General features: G+C 50.7%; 9 protein-coding genes across 9 annotated transcripts; 5 read left to right on the forward strand and 4 right to left on the reverse strand.

Moving 5' to 3' along the window:
- Positions 1 to 5: 5 nt before the first annotated feature.
- On the reverse strand, positions 6 to 484 carry M438DRAFT_281644 (uncharacterized protein; the record flags this gene model as incomplete). Its single annotated transcript, XM_029901257.1, has 2 exons — positions 6 to 114; positions 174 to 484. 2 exons carry the CDS (start codon positions 482 to 484, stop codon positions 6 to 8), a joined length of 420 nt encoding a protein of 139 aa, XP_029756633.1.
- A 2,392-nt stretch (positions 485 to 2,876) lies between these two features.
- Positions 2,877 to 4,400, forward strand: M438DRAFT_348916 (uncharacterized protein). The gene has a single exon (XM_029906259.1). It carries the CDS (start codon positions 3,144 to 3,146, stop codon positions 4,176 to 4,178), a length of 1,035 nt encoding a protein of 344 aa, XP_029756634.1. The 5' UTR covers positions 2,877 to 3,143; the 3' UTR covers positions 4,179 to 4,400.
- A 687-nt stretch (positions 4,401 to 5,087) lies between these two features.
- Positions 5,088 to 7,079, forward strand: M438DRAFT_348917 (BING4CT-domain-containing protein). The gene has a single exon (XM_029906260.1). The coding sequence runs from the start codon at positions 5,168 to 5,170 to the stop codon at positions 6,818 to 6,820; it is 1,653 nt and encodes a 550-aa protein (XP_029756635.1). The 5' UTR covers positions 5,088 to 5,167; the 3' UTR covers positions 6,821 to 7,079.
- A 189-nt stretch (positions 7,080 to 7,268) lies between these two features.
- On the forward strand, positions 7,269 to 8,754 carry M438DRAFT_368714 (uncharacterized protein). Its single transcript, XM_029908064.1, has 2 exons — positions 7,269 to 7,579; positions 7,632 to 8,754. The coding sequence occupies exons 1-2, from the start codon at positions 7,493 to 7,495 to the stop codon at positions 8,598 to 8,600; spliced, it is 1,056 nt and encodes a 351-aa protein (XP_029756636.1). The 5' UTR covers positions 7,269 to 7,492; the 3' UTR covers positions 8,601 to 8,754.
- Positions 8,755 to 9,536: 782 nt separating this feature from the next.
- On the forward strand, positions 9,537 to 10,702 carry M438DRAFT_358893 (uncharacterized protein; the record flags this gene model as incomplete). The annotated part of the gene is made up of 2 exons (XM_029907300.1): positions 9,537 to 9,629; positions 9,707 to 10,702. 2 exons carry the CDS (start codon positions 9,537 to 9,539, stop codon positions 10,700 to 10,702), a joined length of 1,089 nt encoding a protein of 362 aa, XP_029756637.1.
- Positions 10,703 to 11,215: 513 nt separating this feature from the next.
- Positions 11,216 to 11,854, reverse strand: M438DRAFT_358894 (uncharacterized protein; the record flags this gene model as incomplete). Its single annotated transcript, XM_029907301.1, has 2 exons — positions 11,216 to 11,620; positions 11,741 to 11,854. 2 exons carry the CDS (start codon positions 11,852 to 11,854, stop codon positions 11,216 to 11,218), a joined length of 519 nt encoding a protein of 172 aa, XP_029756638.1.
- Positions 11,855 to 13,149: 1,295 nt separating this feature from the next.
- On the forward strand, positions 13,150 to 14,501 carry M438DRAFT_281721 (alkaline serine protease; the record flags this gene model as incomplete). The annotated part of the gene is made up of 3 exons (XM_029901266.1): positions 13,150 to 13,458; positions 13,513 to 13,860; positions 13,911 to 14,501. The coding sequence occupies 3 exons, from the start codon at positions 13,150 to 13,152 to the stop codon at positions 14,499 to 14,501; spliced, it is 1,248 nt and encodes a 415-aa protein (XP_029756639.1).
- Positions 14,502 to 15,376: 875 nt separating this feature from the next.
- On the reverse strand, positions 15,377 to 19,834 carry M438DRAFT_112034 (uncharacterized protein). Its single transcript, XM_029898705.1, has 2 exons — positions 19,749 to 19,834; positions 15,377 to 19,672 (listed from the first exon to the last, which is right to left on the reverse strand). The coding sequence occupies exon 2, from the start codon at positions 19,479 to 19,481 to the stop codon at positions 15,474 to 15,476; it is 4,008 nt and encodes a 1,335-aa protein (XP_029756640.1). The 5' UTR covers positions 19,482 to 19,672; positions 19,749 to 19,834; the 3' UTR covers positions 15,377 to 15,473.
- A 148-nt stretch (positions 19,835 to 19,982) lies between these two features.
- Positions 19,983 to 21,277, reverse strand: M438DRAFT_368719 (FMN-dependent alpha-hydroxy acid dehydrogenase). The gene is made up of 2 exons (XM_029908065.1): positions 21,167 to 21,277; positions 19,983 to 21,116 (listed from the first exon to the last, which is right to left on the reverse strand). The coding sequence occupies exons 1-2, from the start codon at positions 21,241 to 21,243 to the stop codon at positions 20,036 to 20,038; spliced, it is 1,158 nt and encodes a 385-aa protein (XP_029756641.1). The 5' UTR covers positions 21,244 to 21,277; the 3' UTR covers positions 19,983 to 20,035.
- Between the last annotated feature and the right edge of the window lie 1,070 nt (positions 21,278 to 22,347).

Raw genomic sequence — 22,347 nt, forward strand, 5'->3', positions numbered from 1 at the left:
TCTTCTCACTTCTTGATTTCTTTCAACGCATTCTCCAACACCTCTTTTAACTGCTCATTTCTCCTCACCAAAAGCAATACATCTTTCGTATCGATGGTATCTCTACCCGCATGTCTGTCATACTTTGATCAGCGTCGTTTTTCGCAAGGACCTCAAAGGTGAAAATGGTATACTTTGCGAAGTTCTCCAAATCAGCACCAGAGGTTAGGATCTGGCTCCAGACGAGTTCGGTCAGGGAACCGATGAATTGGGGTGTGGCGTTTAGGTCTTGGTCCAGTGCTATTGCATCGACTATGCTGCCTATGCTGTACCAGAGGGAGGATTTGAGGCGCTGTGAGAAGGGTGTCAGGATGAAATTGTGCGTTTGGATGATAAGGATATGGTCGTAATAGAAGATGGTGTGATTGATGTAGTGGGTAGATGAAATTGATGGTATTGGTAGTGGTGGAAAGTGTGATGGATCATGGAGGCGATTGTCTGCCATCAACCGATTGTCACAGACACCAACTCCCATTACGGACGACAGAAACTTACATCAGCCTTGTCCTCTGCGTCTCCATCCGCCATCTCTTCTTTCGTCTTCGATGTTCGCGTGCGTGTGTCCGATTGTTTCGTCAAGTCCACCCGCGTGGTTTTCCAGACGCCGACGCGTCAGTCGCACCTGCCCCTGGGGCCAGGTTGACGAAGCTAGAATATGTGTCTTAAACACAGACTATTTCATGCTTGCCCCTTTAGCTCAGTTGGTAGAGCGCGGCACTAGTAATGCCGAGGTCACCGGTTCGACTCCGTTAGGGGGCATCTTCTCTTTTGCCCGTTGCTGCTATGCTTCTGGCGAACTTTTGCTGGGCGGTCGGGCTTTCTTGCCGTGTGCGATTGGCGAATGAGGAAGAAATTCCCGACGAGAAGTTCACATCTGACGCGAAGGGTGTGATTGCAAGCAAGCGACATTCTAATGTCGGGTGTTCGACGCCTTTTGGTTTTGATTGATGAGATGCAGGAAATGGCTAGCATGATGGATGATATGAGTTGATGTTCGAGATAAATCTTGCAAGCTTTGTGTCCAGGGTTGTACCCATAACCATTGTTTTTGAGCCCGAATTCGCTGTCGACGACGGCAATGTGCTTCAATTTCTGATGTTATTGCTTTGGCAGAGTCATAAAACCTTACCAAGCAAAACTGCAAAACAAGAAGTGGTGATGGGTGATATTGCTGCTGTTATGAAGCATTTATTGCAATGCTTCATCGAATCTTTGGAAGCTAACCACGATAGTACACTAACCACGACGATTGTCACGCTGCACGAGAGCGGAAACGTTGACAGGTTAATAGAAGGTAGTTCGAGAACAGGCTGCTTCTCTGAGTTCATATGGGGCTCCAGCGCGATAATAATGCGAGATCTGACACAACGAGGAAGAAGGACCGCTCAAGATCTAAGAGTCGATGTGATGGCGATGTCAACAGATGTGGAACAAGAGATTCTTGTTGGCAACGCCGCATTGCGCTCCATTACGCACGTCGAGTAGCTTTGTGCTCTTCCTCCAGCTGCCTCGCGAACAACAACTCGACGTTATCTTGACGTGCTTCAAATTCTTTCGGTTCGAAGCAGGGATTTACAGAGCGTCCTCAAATCAGACCACCAGCAACAACATGGACTGCCGCGACTGACGGCACGTTGATGTTTTTCTGCCCCCGAGCGCCACCACTCGCCAACAACATCCACCTTGCTACATACCATTTCTCATGCATCGACTGGCGTTTTTTCGATGACAAACCTCTCGTCAACTACTCCAAGTGCTGACTCGACGTATTGTCGCAGTACTCCCATATTGATCGATACGAAGCACTCATGCATGCATGTCGCAGAATCGACTCTCCCAATTACAGACCGCGAAGTTGCTAGACAGTACTAGCAATTGGACCTCGTATTCTTCTGATAGAAGGGTGGCCGATGACTATATCACCTGCAGCTCTACTCCACACTTGGTGGATCAATAAACAACCTGGCACTGATTTACGCACGTATCTCATCACCGTCCGTGGCTGGCCGCCGGCCGCTGTATCCTTGAAGCCACCACTATGAAGGGCCTGACTGACACTGCTTCTACCCCTCTAATCACCTAGGACATGGGCAAGGAGGATCGTCATCACAAGACTGTACACGCGACGTGCATTGTCAACATCGATATTGCAAGGCCCAATCTAGAAGACGCTCGACTTGGTCAATTCTGAGACGTTCATCTGATGCTACATCACCCCGCTCGTGTTCGAATTCTGCGCTCTTCTATCAGGCCACAACCACCTTCCAGTCGCTCAGCAACATCAGCAGGACGTTACATAACAGCAGGGCATTTTGGGAAGATCGTCATTGCAGAAGCGTGAATAACGTAGGTGGAAGGAGATCGTTCAAAAGCGCGGCCCGCATCGTGGAGGCGGTCGAGGGCGTTGACATGCTATTCTTAGAAATGGCTCTCCAGGTTTCCTCTCAAAGTCACCGCCAAGCAGCCAAGCTTCATGCGAAAAAGTCAGATTCTGGATAAATCGGATGAGACACTTCACACCTGCTATGGAAGGAGATCTCAACAGCAATATCGACATGTTCACTGTGCCAGCGAGATGGCTACGTGGTTATACTTGGTCCATCATGCTGGTTGTATTCCGGTGTCCGCATCAGCATCATTGCTTTGTCAAACGTCAGGGACACCAGTTTCAAGGACCATCTCTCCGGAAGGCTCAATAAGCTTAGGCGGACCCCATAAAACGGCCTTACCTTGGCCGACATCATTTAGACTCTGAGGTGCCGAACCCGGCTCTGCAACCATCCACCGGAAATGTAGACGGTTTGCACATCATCTATCTTGCCACTGGTGTTTCTATTCTCATGTTCTGATTTTAGAACAACCTTCGTATCTAGTGTAGATCTCTATGTGATTGCAGGAACTGCAGAGACACAGGTAGGTGACATCCGTGTCGTCACATCAAAGAAAGAAGGCCTTGAAAGATATATAAGAGTCTTGATTGACCACCCATTATCTCTATCATCACAACACTTCTATCCCATCCACTACTACAATACAACAATCTTGATAACCCTCAACCACCTTCTACTACCTTCAAACAAACAACCAACACAACAACCATCACAATGAAGACTGCCGCCATCGTCTCCCTCGCTTTCGCCCTCGCTGCCTCCGCAGCTCCCACTCCTGCTGCCTCTGGCTGTGTCGCTAAGGACAACGCTTGCCGTGCCTCCGACCCCGTTACTGGCCTTTCTGCCAACCAGGCTCAGTGCTCTTCCGAGAACGCTTCCTGCCAGGGCGACTGCTACGATGCATACAACGAGTGCCGCTCTGCACCCGATGCCAACATGTCTTACTGCGCTTCGCAGTACGCTGGCTGCCTCGGCCAGAACCCCTTCGGTTCTGACGGCTCTCTCGTCATCAAGCCTGCCGTCAAGGCCCGCTCTGAGGAGAACTGTGTCGCTAAGGACAACGCCTGCCGTGCCAGCGACCCCGTCACCGGTCTGAGCGCAAACCAGGCTCAATGCTCTTCCGAGAACGCTGCTTGCAAGGGTTCTTGTGACGAGTCCTACAACGCCTGCAGAACTGCCCGCCCCAACGGTCTTTCTGCCAACATGGCCCAGTGTGCTTCCGAGTACGTCGGCTGCCTCGGCGAGAACGTCTTCGAGAAGCGCTCAGCTCCCGCTGGTGCCTTTGGCGGTCTTGCCATCCACTCCGGCTCTGACATTCAGTACGCATCTGTCAACGCTGCTGGCTCCACCTTCTGGTTGAACAAGGACTCTTCCGTCTACTGCCCCAAGGTTGACGGCCTCGTCTGCTCAAACACCACCACCACTCAATTCCTCGGTGGTGACAACACCCTGAGCCTCGATACTACCGTTCCCGGAGGTCAGCAAGTGTACATCGCTGCCGACGGTAGACTCTCCTTCACTGTCCCTCACTCCGCATACACTGGCAAGGGCTCCTCTTCCACCGGCTTCAGCATCGCTCAGGAGGGCCAGCACCTCCAGTACCAGGGCTCTGACTTCCTCGCCTGCCCCGTCGACGACGCCTACGCTGTTTTCGCCGCTGCCGCTATGAAGAGTTCCTCCGAGGACTGCCTTGGCTTCGCCTTCAGAATCTCCGAGACCTCTGCTCCCGCTGCCTGGGAGTACTCTTAAGCTATTCGCCTCCTGGAGAGAGTTTAGCACAAAACTGCCAGTTTGATCCTTTTTGATTTGGCTTTTCGAACATTTCTGGCATAGCAAGCGTTTTATTTTGCACTCTACACATTCGCTACATACCCTTGTTTTTACCATTGCATAGCATCTTTGTACATATTAGAACTTTTTAGATTCAGACAATTGAGAATTATATCTCTTGCATACAACTTCTTTCCACCTCCAGTCGTTCATGTGATGGTATTATCTCTTCGCCGTGCTTGCAATGCTTAGTCACTAAACTTTCGTACCAATTTCATGAAGGCTTTAGCATACAACGAGACGGTACATCCAAGGTTGAACAAATAGGATTGGTGTCTCAATCGAAATACTATACCGTGTATCCAAATATGTGCCTTGCTGTTTAAGTACATGCATCCCAGACTAATGAGAGGGCCCTGAATTTGACTGTCAAGATGCAAGATGCTTTTGAGAACCGTGGAAATGTCCATGGAGAGCTATACTTTGAATCGCTCTCACTGAACAGATGCATCGGTCTTAAGAGCATCTTGCATTTTGACGAGTGAAATCCATGATATCAATACCGAAGCTGTGATAGCTACTTGAGCGGGTGGCAGGCCTCAACACGCGTGAAAGGAGTGTAAGAACTCGACTGCAGAAGTCAAGGGGTCTTCAGCGCTTTCAATACCAGACACAATCTCTATGCTACCATCGGAATCTCAATATTGTGAATTTTGCCAATAATTTTCTACAAGGCACGACCATCTTGCATGCTGAGTCGAGGCAGGAGCGGCTGTTGCTGGTCAGCTTGCAGGAGCTGACGCTCACGGAAATAAGGGCGGAGTTTGACGATGCTTGGCAAATGATTTTCCTTTGCCGCAAGAAATTCTGGAGCAGCCAAAAGTTATAGAACCATCAAACAACCAATTTTCTTGCGCCTTCCGGAATGACTGTATAAGAGAAGGGGATAATAACACGTATCAAACAATATGGCAACCTCAGCGAACCGCACCCTACTCGGCGAACGACCGACTACCGCACCGACGAAAGCACGCGGACCGACCGCACCCATCGATGCAGATGCCACCGAGGTCAAGAGACGGGCGCTTGTAGCGCAAAAGCAGTATGGAAGAGGCGACAAGATTTCAATGCGCGGTGTGCAAGACCGAAAACTGCGCGGCAACCTGAGAGCTCTGGAAGACAAGTACAAGGACGCCGCCGTCAAGGCAAAGGATGCCGAGATCCTGCTCGAGAACACATCTGGCTTCCTGGAGACAGAAGGAGAGCTCGAGAGAACATACAAAGTTAGACAGGATGAGATTCAGAGTGAAGTCGGTGTCGAGACGGCCAAGAAGGGCTTCGAGTTGAGACTGGACGGCATGGGCCCATACAACGTTGACTACACGCGCAACGGTGTGCACATGCTGCTCTCAGGTCGCAAAGGCCATGTCGCCACCATGGACTGGAGAAAGGGCAAGTTGGGCTGTGAGTTGCAACTGGGCGAAACAGTGCGCGATGCGAAGTGGCTGCACAACAACCAATTCTTCGCCGTCGCTCAGAAGAAATACGTCTACGTCTACGACCACCAGGGTGTTGAGATTCAGACGCTACAAGATCACATCGATGTCACACACATGGAATTCCTCCCTTTCCACTTCCTCCTCACAACCATCGGCAACGCTGGCTGGCTAAAATACCAGGACACCAGTACCGGCAAACTTGTCGCGCAAATCCCCACAAAGCAAGGCTCTCCTACAGCCTTCGGTCAAAATCCTCATAAAGCCATCCTTCATGTCGGTCACCAGAACGGAACAGTCAGCATGTGGTCACCCAACGACCAGAAGCCGCTAGTCAAGCTTCTTGCACACAGAGGTCCCATCAGATCATTGGCTTTGGACAGAGAAGGCAGATACATGGTCTCGACAGGCCAAGACTCGAAGATGTCCGTCTGGGATGTCCGCATGTTTAAGGAGGTCAACAACTACTTCCTGAGATCTCCGGGCACATCAGTCTCCATCTCAGACACAAATCTCACAGCCGTTGGATGGGGCACACAAACAACCGTCTGGAGGGACCTCTTCAACAAGAACCTGAACGACCAAGTCAAGGTCCAAAGCCCCTACATGGCCTGGGGAGGCGAGGGCAACCGCATCGAGCGCGTCAGATGGTGCCCATACGAAGATATTCTCGGTATCAGTCACGACAAGGGCTTCTCAAGCGTCCTCGTCCCCGGAGCTGGTGAAGCCAATCCCGACTCCCTCGAGGTCCTGCTCTACGAGAACCCTAAGCAGCGCCAGGAACGTGAAGTCAAGTCTCTGCTGAACAAGCTGCAACCAGAGATGATCTCCCTCGACCCAGAATTCATTGGTCAACTGGATCGTGCGACACATGCTCAGCGCCAGCAAGAAAGAGATTTGGACAAGAAGCCCGAAGACCCGCTCGCCAAGATCAAGAACAGAGGCAGAGGCAAGAACAGCAGTTTGAGAAAGTACTTGCGTAAGCAAGGCTCGAAGAACATTATCGACGAGAGAAAGGTCAGAATCCAAGAGCTCAGAAAGGAGCAGGCAAAGAGGAACAACAAGGCTCGCCAGGGTGAAGTCGAGCTGGGTCCCGCGCTCGCGAGATTTGCCAGAAAGGCTTGAGTGAGGATATGAAAGCATTGTTGATTGTTCGGTTGCATCTATCATGTTCGGCGATCTGGCGTATACGGAAAAGGGGTCCATCAAAATATCACGGAGTTTGGACGGTATAGGTAGTTATAAGAGAAGGGCCAAGCTTGAGTCTACTACAATCGCATCGCATAAATTCGAACAGCTTACAAGAGAGAGCCACTAGTGATTCGAGTACAACCATACCCGATTTCTTACATTTGCATAACCCACGGATGATTGGCAAGACTGGCAAGCAGGAGAGTGGCGTCCGTGCCCAACGTGTCGGTACCTTCCTCGTCTCAAGTATTTCGCTCGCTATGTTTGTTGAGAGCCATCGGCATCGTGTTGAAGTCGTACAATCAAGTCCCCCAGACGCCCTCCGAAGACCTTTGCAAGGCACCTCACTCATAACCTCACCTCGAGTTTGAGACGATCAACACCAAAAGCTTCTTCATTCCAAGCATCAGTGAATTACGCCGAAGCTTCATCTGCAATTGTCTAACCTTCCTGTCATCACGGACGCGCATGATCTCTTTTCTCGCTCCTTCTTTTCGCCGACTGTTACCCTACTCGATTGACGTTCACCGGTTTCCTTCATCAACATAACAATTCCACCCGTCTCCACAGCCAGAGAATCAGCATATCGCAACAACATCACCAATTATGTTCGAGCAGCTTCACTCTGGCGAGCTTCAGCTGCGTGATATCGGAACGTTCATACTGGAAGGTCGTTGTAGCAACAGTATCCAAGTAAATGTTGCACACATGCCACAAAGGGTACAGAAGCTGACGTACATGTCAGGCACGACGCGGACATCATCACACACCCAACCTCTCAGAGAATGCACAAAAGATCCGCAAGCGCTTCGCAGATCTATGGCAAAAATGTATAAGCCTCCAAAGCGTTTGCCCATGCCATATTTGGTGTTTCGGTAGCTGGGCTTACGACAGCGGTCTGCGCCCAAACTCTCGCACTTGCCATCTCCTGGAGCGAATTCTGTTGAAAGATGACCGCATTTCCAATCCTTATCTTACATGGAGCCGTCAGGATCTGGTATCCGCCTTGATGCAACGAAAGGAACAGCTGCCAAAGAACTCAAGCAGAGTCTCTTATCGTTTAAGCCTCGAAGCCGCCGACCAGAATCGCTGGGTACCTTTCATGAAGCTCCCTAGCGAGATCCGTATGATGGTATACGAGAATATCATGCAAGTCGACTTCGGCAAAGAGATTTCTGCGAAAGAAAATTCGAAATTCAGCCCGCCAATAATGTCAGTGAGTCGACAGGTTCGACGCGAGGCCACTACAATCTTACTTCAAAACTTGAGAACCACCGACATCCGACTCCATGAAGGCTTCGAATTGGCTCTGCCTGATGTAATTCCTCAGTTCGGGCTCGACAAGATTGATCGGTCATGGCTCAAGCATCTCGGGCCTCAGAAGATTACAGAATTTCGTACAACCATCATCGAGGGCGACTCTACGAACAGACTTTGCGAGATCAAGATCGATCTGACCTGCATAGATACTAGAAGTTGGAAATACCGGCAGATTCTTGCTTGTGACTTCAATTGCCCACTCAGATGGCGTAATAGATGTACTTTGGGCTGGTGGAACCCATCATGCCGTGGTCCACTGTCTGCATCTGAGCTGCGGCCAGTACAAGTTGCTATGGATCAATTTGTAGATCTTTGCGGAGGAGCGAAGAAAGTCAGACCTACCATCGAGGGCCTAGATATATTGGCAAGAGCTGTGATGATGCTACGCATCTGAAGGCAAGGCAAGAAGAGATGGCAGGCCTGCAAACGGTCTCGTCTACGCGAACAGATCCACACGATAACAACTACCACAACACAGGAAGCAGGTGGCCGTAGGAAACAACCACGAAAATTTCTTTTTAGCAATGGAGAAAACCCAGGATCCAGGGGAAGTGCGATCAATGTATATTACCAGGCTGCAAAAAAGGACAGCCTTGCTCCAAACTCTACTAGCACAGAGTATCAATAACAACCAAATATCCAACTGCAGCACAAGTCTGGATTTGCATTAAACAATGTGACGTTGACACCAGAAGCAGGCGCGATGCAGCTTCTTCTCTCCTACTCTAAGCTTAGTCGTGCCTTCCGCAAAAGAGTCTTGCACTTTCTTAGCATGCATGTATTGTTTTGTAGCTTTCCGTCTTCTCCAATTTCTCATACAACAATCTCGAGACAGTCTGGTGAGTTGTACCAGACTAATGAGACATGGCGTTTTTCGTTTGGTTAGGGCGCCATCTTCTATTTCCCAGCTTAAACCTGTGTTGTCTCATATTCAAGGGTACTCCCAGGGCCAAATCTTGATTGGAAGATGCCATCAACAGGTACGAAGGAAAGCATCATTGATGAACTGCCAAGAGAAAAGTTGATTTTCTTTTAATACAGCAAAGTCATCGGTTGATTCACTTCTGACGCGACCAGGGTTCACTTGATTCGACTCCCATACTGCTGTTCTCACACCAACACACATCTGAAAGGTATCAACCCCGCACTCACCACATCAACGATCACTCGCGTGCACAGAGACTCACTTCTTCAAGACACTTTCGTTGAACTCCACAACACGTTTTTGCGCGAGCCTCTTCAAGCAAACCAGACCGCCCTCTACCAGCACCACTTTCCTTTCTCCCAATAGTCGTCAGCACCATACTCGCGCACAACATCCGCGCACAACATGAGCCACCTATCTCCCATCGCCACTCGTGGCACGCTGGCAGAAAACACAGAAGATCACGCCTCTTTTGCATCAGGAACTACATACTATTCTGTAAGTAACCGTATTCGCCATCCAGATTCTCAACAACTCAAGCATTATCTACGATGTGCGCTAAAATCATATCCCAGTCTTGGTCAGTCCTTCCTAGGTCGCAGCTTTCAGATGTACATCAAAAACGCCGCCGTTGCTTCGAAGAGATGTTCGAGAAATGCAGACAGCGCGACACCATCTGCTGTTGTCAGCTCGAAATCTACCCCGGCTTCGAATGGACCTGTATGGACCCCAGCCGCGACAACTACCATATATTGAAGAAACTTCTACGACAGAATGACCTTACTCGCAATTCCTATCTGAGGTGGAGTAGACAGGATCTCACAACAGCCCTAGCCGCAAGACGCATCGCAATTCCAGACCCGGACAACAACATCAGAGAGGTCTATCGCCATGCACTCGAGATTGCAGACACCGCGCGTCAGTTCCCTTTCATGAAGCTACCAAAAGACGTTCGCATGGTCGTCTACGACTACGCTCTGACATATGAGATGGTGCAGACATCTCGCCCTCCTCTCCTGTCCGTGTGCCATCAGATCAGAGAAGAAGGAAGTCCTACCTTCTTCCGCGTCAATGAATTCAACATACGCTGGGAGCGCTCAAGCAGTAAGGACTCTTTTCAACCCAAGATCCGTCGTGACACTCTACAGTGGCTCGACATGATTGGCCCCAGCCAGGTCAAGAATTTACGTCACCTTCTGCTGCAGAACAAAGCTCCTGCTCAGCCTTACCGTGTCGACCTCTCGTGCGGTGACACTAGCACGTGGAGTGTCGCAGTTCGTGGCCATGATCACAGTCTCCCATCATGCCCTCGGAAAGAGTTCCAGACTCGTGGAGCTATCCTCGCTGACATGAGAAAAGTCGGTGCTGCATGGCTTCTCCCCTCCCTAACCTCACTTCGAATGACGAAGTTAATCAAGTCGATGGAAGAAGCGATTCAGAGAACACAAAAGGGTATGGATCTTTTCGCTGATCAATGCGGCCATGGCAAGAGCGTCAAGCCGAGCATCAAGGGCATCGAGATGGTCGTCCGAGCATTCGCAGCTATGATGGACAGCGACGGATTTGATTAGAGCAGTTTTGGGCTATTCAGTAAAGTACTAGGACAGCGAGGGAGACAATCGGAGTTTAAGTCGGAAGTCCTCATCAAAATCGAGTTGAAGATGGAGAAAAGAAACGCGAGAAGGCCGAAGATGAGGAATGAAACAAATTGTCCACAGAAACACGCTGAACATTACGCTCGAATTGGAGATCACCTCTGACCTCGCAAAAATTGTGCACTTCTACGCCATAGACGTGACAAAGGTTTAGCACAAGGAGAGGATGTGAAACAGCGACTCAGGCAACCCCCTGAGAAAAAGTTAGTCGATCCTTCCTCGAGATCCATTGCCGTGAGTCCGAAACCATTTCTTGGCAAATGGGTTCTCATTCCGTCCTGTCCAGAATTGGAATCACCACCTCTGCGACAGCAACATCAAACTTCACACACGACCGAAGCCATGACATCTCACATTGCCGCTAGTCTTGAAGCGCAGACTCTCGTCGATAGCGTACTCACCATGTTCACGAATGTCTTCGCCGGCAGTTCAGCCCTTTTCGTCACCTTGGGCCTCCTCGTCCTGATCACACGCATAATCGTTCGCCTCGGGACATCCAACTACTGGGGCGTGTTCACCAAAGACCAACATGATACCACCTTCATCCTCTCTGGTATTCTCGGGTTCGCACATCTCATCCTCAGTTTGTGCTACGCGACAGACGAAGTTAATGAGATGCCAACTGCGCCATCTTATTATTGGGCCGTTTGCTGGTCGATGGCGACTTTGTCTGGCATCTGCGGTGGACTGGGTGTCGGATTGGTAGTATTTGTTGTTGTGACTGGTGGGATTTGAGGGAGGTTGGAACGTCTGCTGGAGGTCACGACTTTTGGCCACTTGGGAAAGATGTTCTGCCAATGTTTCCTTCGCCGCCGGTCTTGTCGCGTGCTCGACCTACAACGACCTTGCGGCTCAGATCACCTCGTGTCGATATGACTAGATATACTTTCGATCGACGGCGTGCTCGACTGTCAAGGCTGCGGAGATCACATTACAGCTCTCGGATCAACCTACAGCTACCATGAGTCTGCGCCGTTCTCCAAAGCGCGTCCATATCAGGCGACGAGTTTGGACAGTCCGAGATAGGTCCAGTACACGTTGTCGTCCTAGCGAAATCAGTGCACCCATCGAAGTCGTGAACCAGGAATTTCTCAATGCCTTCTCAACAATCCCGGCGCCATCACGAGCCAACTGGGAACATATTCATCGGTTGCCGTATCTTGCAGCATCTTGTCATGCCCATGAGTCGGCTTCTGGTATTGATAGCCGCTGCAGCCTCATGGCTTCCACATGCTTCATACTGATTGCGAATATCTCGTCTTCCACGGTCATGCACCGAATAAGCGACTTGGCCGCAGAAATACTGCACATGATCAGCACGCTCTCTCAGCCTTGGATTGTGTGCTGCATGGTAATTAGTCGCGCCTCTTATCAAGGTGGATTTACCAGTCTGCAGTCGAGAACACTGAGGGCAATATGATCGCCAAAACACGACTTGGCATAATATGGCTGTGCCTGAGCTGCTGCCAATAATTCAGATACTACGGCCGAGTGGAAGACTGTGTTTCCGCTTCCAAGGAAAGATCAGCTATATACCTCGGGATCATCAAAGTAGGTCCCTGACCATGAGGGTACCTTACTTCGACGACGTTGGCTGAGTGGATGGCGGTAGGCGAGGGCCGAGCCGCAACCACATGCCAATACACATGAATGCGTCGGGATCTTTGGACAAATCACGGCGAGAAGTCCAAAACCTGCAACACTCTAATGCAAGCTTGACCATTTGCTTAGAGTGCCGAGAGTCGACGGCATGAAGAATCACGAACCCCGCGCCGCTCTAAACGCTTGCCAATGTTCTTGGTATAGCTTGGCAATGTGATATTCACCGAGCTCGCAACCTACCCGAACGCAGTTTCTCAACCTCATGCCTAATGAGCTTCTCGAAAGGGTTAGTATTGACCTGTCAATCTTATGCCCCTGTACATCGATATCTCGAAGGTTTGACACCATTGTGTGTCAAGACTTTTTGAACAATGACTAGGGACCAACCGACTACACCAAGGGTGGGATCTTGAATCTAACGGCCCTGCTCTATTGGCTTCTGATAGAACTTCTCGTCAAGCCTATACTGATAGAGAAGGTGCCACTGCATACCCGAACCTTGTAGGTCTGCCACCTTCTCGATTCGTATAGCACTCTTTGCCCTGAACAAACAGCCTGCCAAGGGGATCATGTTCGACATACACCGACGTTGGCAAGATGGTCGCTTGAGCACACCATCAAAAGGCAATCGATACTGGCTGATATGGAAAAGAAAATGTATAAAGGCGGCCTCCTAGGCTGCTCTCAAGGACATCATCTCATCCTCCATCTCCAACTCTTCAACCTCCTTCTAAGTCCAAGCTCTACCATCATCTCCCAACATGTGGAAGAAGAGTGTTGCTATTCTCAGCGCCATTGCCGGTCTGGCAATGGCTGCTCCCCTTCCTCAGGATGCTGCTGCCGCTCCTGCTACTACCAAGTACATCATCACCCTCAAGGCTGGCATTGACCCGGAAGTTGGCATCTCTCACATCAACTGGGCCGGTGACCTCCACCGCCGTGGTATCTACAAGCGTCAGGAGAATGGCACTGTTGAGGAGGACTTGAAGGTCTTCAAGGTTGCCGACTTCAACGCCTACGCTGGTTCCTTTGACGAGGAAACCATTGCTGAGCTCAAGGCTAGCAACGAGGTGAGTCTTGGTCAACTATGATATCTAGTCATCAACCATACTAATTACAAACAGGTTGCTGTTGTTGAGGAGGATCTCCCCATCTACATGACTGCCATTACCTCACAGACTGGCAGCACCTGGGGTCTTGGCCGCATCTCGCAACGCACCTACACTGCCAACACCTACTACTACGACACCACTGCTGGTGCCGGTACTTACGGCTATGTGATCGACTCTGGTATCAACATCAACCACCAACAGTTCGGTGGTCGTGCCTCTCTTGGTAGCAACTTCGTTGGTGGCTCTCACATCGATGACGCTGGTCACGGTACTCACGTTGCTGGCACTATTGCTGGTTCCACGTACGGTGTTGCCAAGAAGGCCAATGTCATCTCCGTGAAGGTCTTCGGTGCTTCTGGAGTAAGAATCTTTTCTTCCGTTATGTCAGCCACATACTAACAACGCCATAGTCCAGTGCCACCTCCACCATCATGCAGGGCTTCGAATGGGCTGTAAACGACATCATCAACAAGGGTCGTGCCGGCAAGGCCGTGATCAACATGTCTCTCGGTTCTGAGGACTCAGTCTCCACTGCATTCAATTCCCTCGTCAACGCCGCTACCCAACAAGGTGTCCTCTCCGTGGTCGCAGCCGGCAACGGTATCAGCAACCCCCAAACAGGTGCCTTCATCGAAGCCATCGATGCCTCCCGCACCTCCCCCGCCTCCGCATCTTCAGCCCTCACCGTCGGCGCCATAGGCAGCAACAACGCCCGCGCCTACTTCTCCAACTTCGGCAGCACCGTCGATGTCTTCGCTCCTGGCCTCAACGTCTTGTCTTCGTGGATCGGCTCCAACACTGCTACCAACACTATCTCCGGTACCTCTATGGCTTGCCCCCATGTTGTTGGTCTTGCTCTTTACCTCAAGGGTCTGGAGTCCGGTCTTACCACCCCTGCTGCCACCACCAACAGAATCATTGCTCTTGCCACTACTGGCCAGGGCACTGATCTCCGCACTGGCAGCCCCAACCGTATTGTCTACAACAACAGCGGTCGTTAAACGACTTGATGAGATATCCTAAGAGACTTCAACATCCTTTCCGAGATTCGATGAAAAGTTTGAAAACAAAGGTGTAAGGTGGAAAGGAGAACAAGTAGATGGATTACGATACAGCTGTTTTTGCTAGAGAGCTCAAATGTCCCTTACGAATGATCAATTCAAAATAAATTATCTTTTTGCTGTTTTGAAAAATGCTTTTGACGTGCCCACCTCATCGCAACTCGAGGTATTGATATTCTTCTGCTATATTCAGTCGAACATAAAAGTCTACCTGTACATTTCCCCCAGTCGTGTTTCCCCTTTGACCATTTCGAGTGCTGTACAATGATCTTGGATCAGTTTCGCCACCTCCTCTTCTCCTATCATCTTTTCTATCTTACTTTCGGCATTAATCCCAGTTGGCAATATCGTTTTGCGGCTTCCTCGACATTTCTAGATATAGGGTTTTGTTCCCTTTTTCTTTTTCTTTTTCTTTCTTTTTTGGGATGTTGGACCTTTTGATCTGTTTGAATGCAACATGCGGATAATGGTCTTCCTTTAAATCTCCATATCCTTCATGTCTACTTGTCTTGTCATGAAGAAGCATAAGCTCACTACACCGCTAGATCTGAAAGAAATGGAAATCCCCGCCGAATGGAGACAAAAAGAAAAGAAGACATTGGGGAACGAAACGAGGTTTCAGAAGCGCCTTTATAAGCACCAAGAAAAGAAGGGAAAGGGGGCGAAAGAAAGCTGTAAATTTTGTAAAACCAAAACGAAGGAAAGAAAACGCCATTGAATGCTTCAAGAATTTCCTGATCGCTTGGTACTGCCCTGTCACTTGTGCCGTGACCCCTTCTTCCTGTTTCCTATTCCCTATCCCGGATCCTTTCAGAACTAGCAGTTCTGGCCTTGCGTTCTGTCCTCTAAACGCCACTTGTTTCGTAATCATCATCTTATCATTAAACCACCACTTTCCCACCATCCTCCAATCTAGCCAAAGGTATCCTTGATCGTCCCCAGCAGCCTCGTCAACTCCTTCAGCCTAACCGGCTTAGTCAAGAACAAGTTGATCCCAGACACGAACGCCTCATGTTGAGCCTCTGAACTCCCCAGTCCAGTCAGAGCGATAATAACCACCGGTTTCAATTTCTTCTCTCTTTCGAACGCGCGAATCTGACGGGACGCTTCGAAACCGTCCATTATGGGCATGGAAATGTCCATGAGGATGACTTCGGGTGGTGGAGAGGAAGAGTCAGGGGAGTGCGCGGATTTGTAGGCGGAGACGGCAAGGGAGCCATCGGTGGCTTTGAGCATGGGGTGATTGTTTTTCTTGGCGTAAGTGACGAGGAGTTGGAGATTGATAGGGTTGTCGTCGACGAGAAGAAGACACGGCTTTGCAGCTTCTGAGTCAGGAGGTAGGCTGACAACGCTTTGATTGCGTTCCAGTGAGGATGGCTCGACAGATGCCAAAACGGGAGCTGTCAAGGCACCGTCGGCGACATCGGGGATTTTGGATTGTGCTGTTTCGACACCTAGACCGTGAGGGTCGTTGTCCTTTTGTTCTGCTTGTGGCTTTCCTTTTGGGGTGACGAGGCTGACAGACGGTGTATGGGTCTCGCTGGAGGTGCGACGACTTCGGAGTGTGAGTCTTCGTGTGGTCTCAGTCTCGTTGGGCGATGATGCTCCAGACCATGTATGCGATTCACGCCATGTGTCAAAGCGAGGCGTAACTGATTCGTAAGGGGTGTTAGGTGTCGGTGGACTGTGTGGGCGGGAGGTCCATTGTTCCCCATTGCCCGAGTGCTCGAGGACACGGTTGATGACAGTGGCAAGCCTGTTAGGTCCGCATGGTTGAGCAATGTATTCCACTCTTCCGCGAACAAGCTGTTCGAGCTGGCAGCCCTTCAGATTCCTGGCAGATATGTAATCTCTGCAAAGGACAACGATGGGTTTCGTCCGCAGTGAAGTTATCGACGTCTTCTCTACTGTACTTTGCTTGATTCGAGGCGATGTCAGAGTGTCCATAAGACGTGGCAAGTCGTACTCTGCGACTACAGCAAAGTCTTTGTCGCCAGCAGACTGCCATGCAGGTCCAGAGGTATTCAGTCCCATGCCAGAGCACATCTTGGTGAACGTGACCAACTGCTGATAGCGGCCAGTGGCGATGGGGCCTTGTTCAAATGCATCTGGCGAGCCCATGACATGTACGGCGAGTCCTGCTAGTCCGTTGATCGTAGGATCGAGTGAAGCTCCATCGAGATCAGCACTCCTGGGCCGGCGTGTCACATGCATCGGCATGGTTACACTGACAATACTGCCTTGACCTTTGCTACTCCGAACATCGACCTTGCCTTTCCAGCCCTTGACAATTCTCGCAACCATTGACATTCCCAAACCGGTACCTTCGGCCATGTCGTCTTCCTGGCTGAAGGCGCGGAACAGTTTCGTGCGCAAGAAGTCTTTAGACATGCCGCGACCAGTGTCGATTACAGAAAGTTGAGCGATGGGTCGACCGAGCTTCTTCGTCGGTGGAAGAATCTTGAGCGACACATTGATGGAGCCTTCAGAAGTGTACTTCAAAGCGTTGTTGACTAGATTTACACAAACGCGTTTCCAGGCACCCACTGTGAGTTTGCAGTCCCAAGGTACATGGGGATGCTTCTCGATGTCTATCGACACGGTAACATTCCTCTCGCTGAGTGTGCGTTGGTCCTTCGAGCAGCAGAAGGAGTACACGGCCGATTCAACCACCTCTTCGGTGATAGCATCTAGAGAGACGTCTACGTCCAGAGATGAGGCTTCAGTGTCACTAACTCCATTGTTCGAAGACAATGCAGGCGCGTTTCTCGACACTGGACGCATCTTTGAGCCGGTGTGTCTGGTGAGAACGTTGATGCGAGAGAATTCAAGCAGATGATCCACAATATCCAGCAAGGTTCTTCCACAAGTGTCGATCTGAGAAATCATTTCCGCAGTTGCGTTGTCGACATTCTGATCTTGCAAAATCTCTACTGTTCCCAGGATACCATGAAGCGGAGATCTCAACTCGTGACTAATCGACGAGATGAAGTCAGACTTGATGTTGTTGGACACGTCGACATCCAAGCGAGCCAGCTTGGCCATGATGACATCGCAGAATGCTGTGAGGTAGTGCATCTCGCCTTCATTAGAGAACATGCGCATAGGTGTACAAGACCATATGACACATCCAGCACGCCATTGATTGCGTTGAGGGTCCCAAAGCCCGAGCACCATAAGACTGCGCACTCCAGGGAAAGCAGCTGCTAGTTGTTTGCCGGGAGCATGTTTTAGCGATCGTTTGCGATTTCTTCTCCTCCAAGATGCATCGCTTGCCTTCGAACTCGAGCGTTCAAGGCCTCCATCAGATGCGCTGTGGCTTTCGGAAGCCTGTTCATCCAGATAGTCGTCTCCATTCTCATTGAAATTCCATACTTTGGCACCCTTAAATCGTCTCAGAACGAATCGTAGGAACTTTGGGGTCAATTGCGAGTAGATCTCACGACGACCCTCAGGATCTGGTACGGCACCGCTGCGTGGTGCATAAGAAGCTCCGAGTACGGGACATGGCTGATCGTCAGCATTTGGACCTTGAGGTTTTGCGTCTTCTCCTTCGCTGGTCTGGTGGCCATCCGTGCCACTGGTGGTGGTTTCGGCATCGTCGTCTGGGGTGTTCTCCAGGAAAGAGCTGTTGATAAGATTACCGAAGCCAGTAATTGCAGCGTCCAAGAATAGAACACCATCAGCGTCCACAGCTTTCCGGATCAAGGTGGAGGCAGATTGCATAATCTCGCTGGGGCATTGCTCAGCGGGATGGGCTTTGGGGTTGTCTGACGCAGTCTCGACCGGAGTGGACTCTGGAAGTATGGCAGATTCTGTATAGACAGACATGTCCGATCTGGCTCTGTTCTTAGTAAACCATGAAGGACGTTGTCTACGCGGAGACCTCTCTCTGATATTCGTGATTTGATCATGCTCGTTTGAAGGATGACGCAATTTGCTACTCGAGGATTGTCTACGCATTGCAGGCCTTTTGGGGTGTGGTGAATCGAGGTTTCCAATGGTCAACAGAGACGAGGTGGCTTCGAGGTCGTGCTCCAGCTGTGGACGGGCATCATCCGTCTTCATGTCTCGTCGCGAACTTGATTCGCTGGCGGTAAAGGCGCCTAGAGCAGCGACCATGTCCGTGCCTCTTCTCTGCTCGACCTTTGCCTTGATCATGTCCAGATGGCTCATGACAGCGGCTCCCATCTCTTTCATGAAACCTACATCTTTTTCGCCAAGACCTTCGTGGACCTTGTCGTCCAAGACGCAGAAAGCGCCAATCTTGAGACCTTTCGGGGTTGTGATAGGGACACCAGCGTAGAACCTGGCTCTGGGACCACCAGTGACGTATGGCCGGTTGCAAAAACGAGTGTCTTCTGTGAGGTTGTTGATGATGTGGATGATGTGCGAGTCGTGTCCCTCGGCGTTTGTGCCTCCGTTTGAAGGGAGATTGACGGTATGTTCGCAGACCGAGAAGCCTCTCGGAATCTTCGTTGTGCCCAGCCATAGTCCATCTTCTTCGTCGTCAAAGACGGCATCGTCGTGGAGGGAGAGAGTGCGGGTAGCTTCGGCAAGGATGTAGGCGTGGGTCGTGTCGAAGAAGAAGATCATGGCGCGACGCATCTTCAGGCGGATGGCAGCCAGCTGACAAAAAGCCGTCAGGGCCTTGTCGGGCGAAGCGGTCGGACGGTGTTTTGCGACGGCTTCGTCAGAATTGAGGTCGGTCCAGTCCATCTCGGTTGTCGCAAGGGCGCGGATGGGCTCATAGTAGCTGTAGAACTCGTGCTCCCTCTTGATCTCGAATCGCGCTCGTTGGTCCGTCGTCATGTCGTTGACGTCCATGTTGAGCAAGTCTTCGATGCTCGGTCGAGGGCCCTGATCTGGCGTAGGCGTCTCTGTCGCCATGGCGGCGGCGTCGTCTCCTTGGTTGGTCATAGCCGCGCGCTGCAGAAGGAACGCGACAAGTATCAGGTACAGTGACACGGGCGCTCGAAAAGCAGGATGCCGCGATACACAACCTCCAGGAAGTGACCGCAACTCGCGAGGGCGCAAGTCTAGAAGCCTCTCTGACCACGACGCCGGCTTTAGCGTAAACTATCACTGCCTCTCGTCGAGACTTCGCCGTCCTATAGACCGGAGTCAGCCCCGTTGATCGTCGACGCAGCTCATCTTTCTCACTACGGAGTACTTGCAATTGCTTACCTCTGTCTTTTCGCATCAACTCTTTCCGAACGCAGTCCTGTCAGTGATGTCGAAGTAGTCGAACGCTATTAGAAGTAAGCCAATTCGTGATGGCCGTCTCAAACGTTTCTGCGCGTCGCTTCTTGGAAGCAGTGGCGTTCGGCAGTTTCAGCGGAAGCTCCTTCCGTTTGTTTCTCTTTTCTGTTCCTTTTTTTACTTCTATCGACCATCAACGAAGACTCACGCCGAATTAATGCATGCAAACATGGAAATATCATATAAAGGCTCTATTCTACATGTCTCATAACCTAGCTATACCAGTTGTTAGGAGTCCACTTGAAGTACTGAGGACCGATCTCCTTGAGCGAACTCAATCCCAAGTGAGCGGCATCGCTAGCGATCTCAGCCTTCAGCAACTCTACAGCCTTGGCTACGCCCTCAGTACCGTAAGCGTTGGCGTACATGAATGGTCTACCGAGTCCGACAGCACGAACGCCAAGCGCAAGCAGCTTGAGCACATCACTTCCGTATCTGACACCACCATCGGCGTAGACTTCAATCTGCTTGAAAATTTCGGGTGCCTCTTGGTGGATCTCGAGTGCGACCTCGAAGCCAGAGGGGCTGGCATCAAAGTTACGGCCTCCGTGGTTGGACAAAACGATAGCGGGAGCCTTGTACTTGACTGCCATCTTGGCGTCTTCGACCGTCTGAATACCCTTGATGACGACAGGCAGTCTGGTGAAGTTCTGAAGCTTCTGGTAGTATTGCCATGTAAAGGCCGAGTAATCCGCATCAGCAGAGCCAGCAGAGTAGCGCTGAGCACGCTGACGAACACCAGGTCCAGCACTGTCAACAGTGAACACAATTGCGCGAGCACCCGACTCTTCGATCTCCTTGAAGTGGGCCTTGGTCGCAGTGTCGTTAGAAGCATCAAGGTAAACCTGCTGCCACATGACTTGCGAGCCGTTTGCAGGTCTTGCGGCGGCCAGTTCTTTCAAGGGCAGGGAGCTAAAGTCTGAAGGGATGTACAAAATGTCTCCCTGGTAAGCTCCTTCGACAAGTCCGAGCTCGGCTCTCTCGTTTGCAAGAGCACCTCGTGCACAAGGGCTGATGTAGAAGGGTGCCGAGAAGTTGTGGCCGAGAATTGAAGTGGTGAAGGTCGATTCAATCTTCGAGTTGTCTCTCAACACACGAGGACGAGCTGTGTAGCGTTGGAAGGCTTCCAGGTTATTGCGATAGGCCCACTCGCCAGCAGCGCCGTTACGGTAGTAGGTATAAGCACTGGTGTTCATGTAGTTGCGAGCTGCCCATTCGAAATCTGGAAGGCCGACAATGTTCTCCAAAGCAGGGAGTGTGCCATTGGGTGTGTCTCCCAGAGCGTCGTCGATGCTATTGATGAGTCAGACGAGCTATATTTGTTAAACTGGTTGATAACCTACCCAGTGTCGGGCTCGTTGAGGTAGGGTCTAGCCGCCAGGGCCAAGCTTGTCAAAGTAGCAAAAATGATGGACTTCATAGTGGAAAGTTGAGTTCGAGGTTTGTCAAGTTGCAAAACACAGCCGTGTAAAGAGGTGCAACCTTGGAGCTCTTTATAACGTTACCTCGAAAAGCGCCACTTAGCTGCACAGCCGGACCACAAAGGGCAAAGCAGTTGTGCCTCGAGTGTTGAACTCTGCGACATGCCCAGCTCCATCCGTCTATCAACCTGCTACGCCATCATCCGCACATGGGAGACCGCAGCAAGCCATGTGCTCTCGAAACCTTGTTCAGATATTGGATGTATCACTAAACCTCTTTCAGAGCATAACCTCACTTTTCTCACCGCGCATACCCTGTCTTAACAGCGATTGATTGCAAAGCTCACAGTATCAGCTCTCGTCTCTCGCCTGCAAGTGGCTGCCAGGTACCAGGGTCGATGGCGCAAGCTGCAGAAAATCAACGTCTTAGGTTTCTTGGATGAGCTTGGCAGATGTGATGGGATAGACAGCCGAGGAACGTGTTTTGACGAGGTTTGATCCTTTGTCGGTGGGTTTCGGAAGGTTGAGGCACGATCTACAGCCTATATTGCCTTCGCGGTCACGTCGTTCGAGAATTCCAAGCAAATAAAGTAGCGGGCAAGTATTGATAGTCGGTGATAGCAGGTTCGCAATCCAACGTTGTTCAAACGTCGAGTCGTGAACTGTGGATGTTGAGAGAGGGTCGCCGATTTGCGCAGACGTTTAGTGTCCGTGCGCCCCAAGAGACATCGAAATCTCATCTTATCTGATCCGTTGAGAGAGCAAGGGACACTCTATGCCAGACACTCCGCCGAACTTTTCATGCTACAGCCATCAACCTGACGAGTCTGATCGCTTACTTGCTGCACCATATACTATGCTCGGCTATATTGTCTGCTATGCGACTAGAAGCTGTCAAGTCGACTGACACATGCTCCCCAGCATTGCGCCTTCCTGGGGTGACGCAGGATTTGCAAGACAAGCTTCAACCAAGCTCGACAAACAGCAAAGAGGCCAAGTCAAGTCCACGTCGCCCTTTCACAAGTGCATGACCATCTTGTCATCTCGATCTCGAAGTCCTTGGCCTTGAGTGTAGAGTTCAGGCTGTGCATTCACATTTGCAG

This window comes from Aureobasidium pullulans (genome assembly GCF_000721785.1).
Source record: "Aureobasidium pullulans EXF-150 unplaced genomic scaffold scaffold_25, whole genome shotgun sequence".
Lineage (NCBI taxonomy): Eukaryota > Fungi > Ascomycota > Dothideomycetes > Dothideales > Saccotheciaceae > Aureobasidium > Aureobasidium pullulans.

Bases quoted from the DNA above. Each gene is read 5' to 3' on its own strand.
- M438DRAFT_348916 (XM_029906259.1), top strand. From the start codon at position 3,144: ATGAAGACTGCCGCCATCGTCTCCCTCGCTTTCGCCCTCGCTGCCTCC.
- M438DRAFT_348917 (XM_029906260.1), top strand. From the start codon at position 5,168: ATGGCAACCTCAGCGAACCGCACCCTACTCGGCGAACGACCGACTACC.
- M438DRAFT_368714 (XM_029908064.1), top strand. From the start codon at position 7,493: ATGTTCGAGCAGCTTCACTCTGGCGAGCTTCAGCTGCGTGATATCGGA. The intron at 7,580-7,631 runs GTAAATGTTGCA...CGTACATGTCAG, and splicing joins GTTGTAGCAACAGTATCCAA to GCACGACGCGGACATCATCA.
- M438DRAFT_112034 (XM_029898705.1), bottom strand. From the start codon at position 19,481: ATGACCAACCAAGGAGACGACGCCGCCGCCATGGCGACAGAGACGCCT.
- M438DRAFT_368719 (XM_029908065.1), bottom strand. From the start codon at position 21,243: ATGAAGTCCATCATTTTTGCTACTTTGACAAGCTTGGCCCTGGCGGCT. The intron at 21,117-21,166 runs GTAGGTTATCAA...ACTCATCAATAG, and splicing joins CTCAACGAGCCCGACACTGG to CATCGACGACGCTCTGGGAG.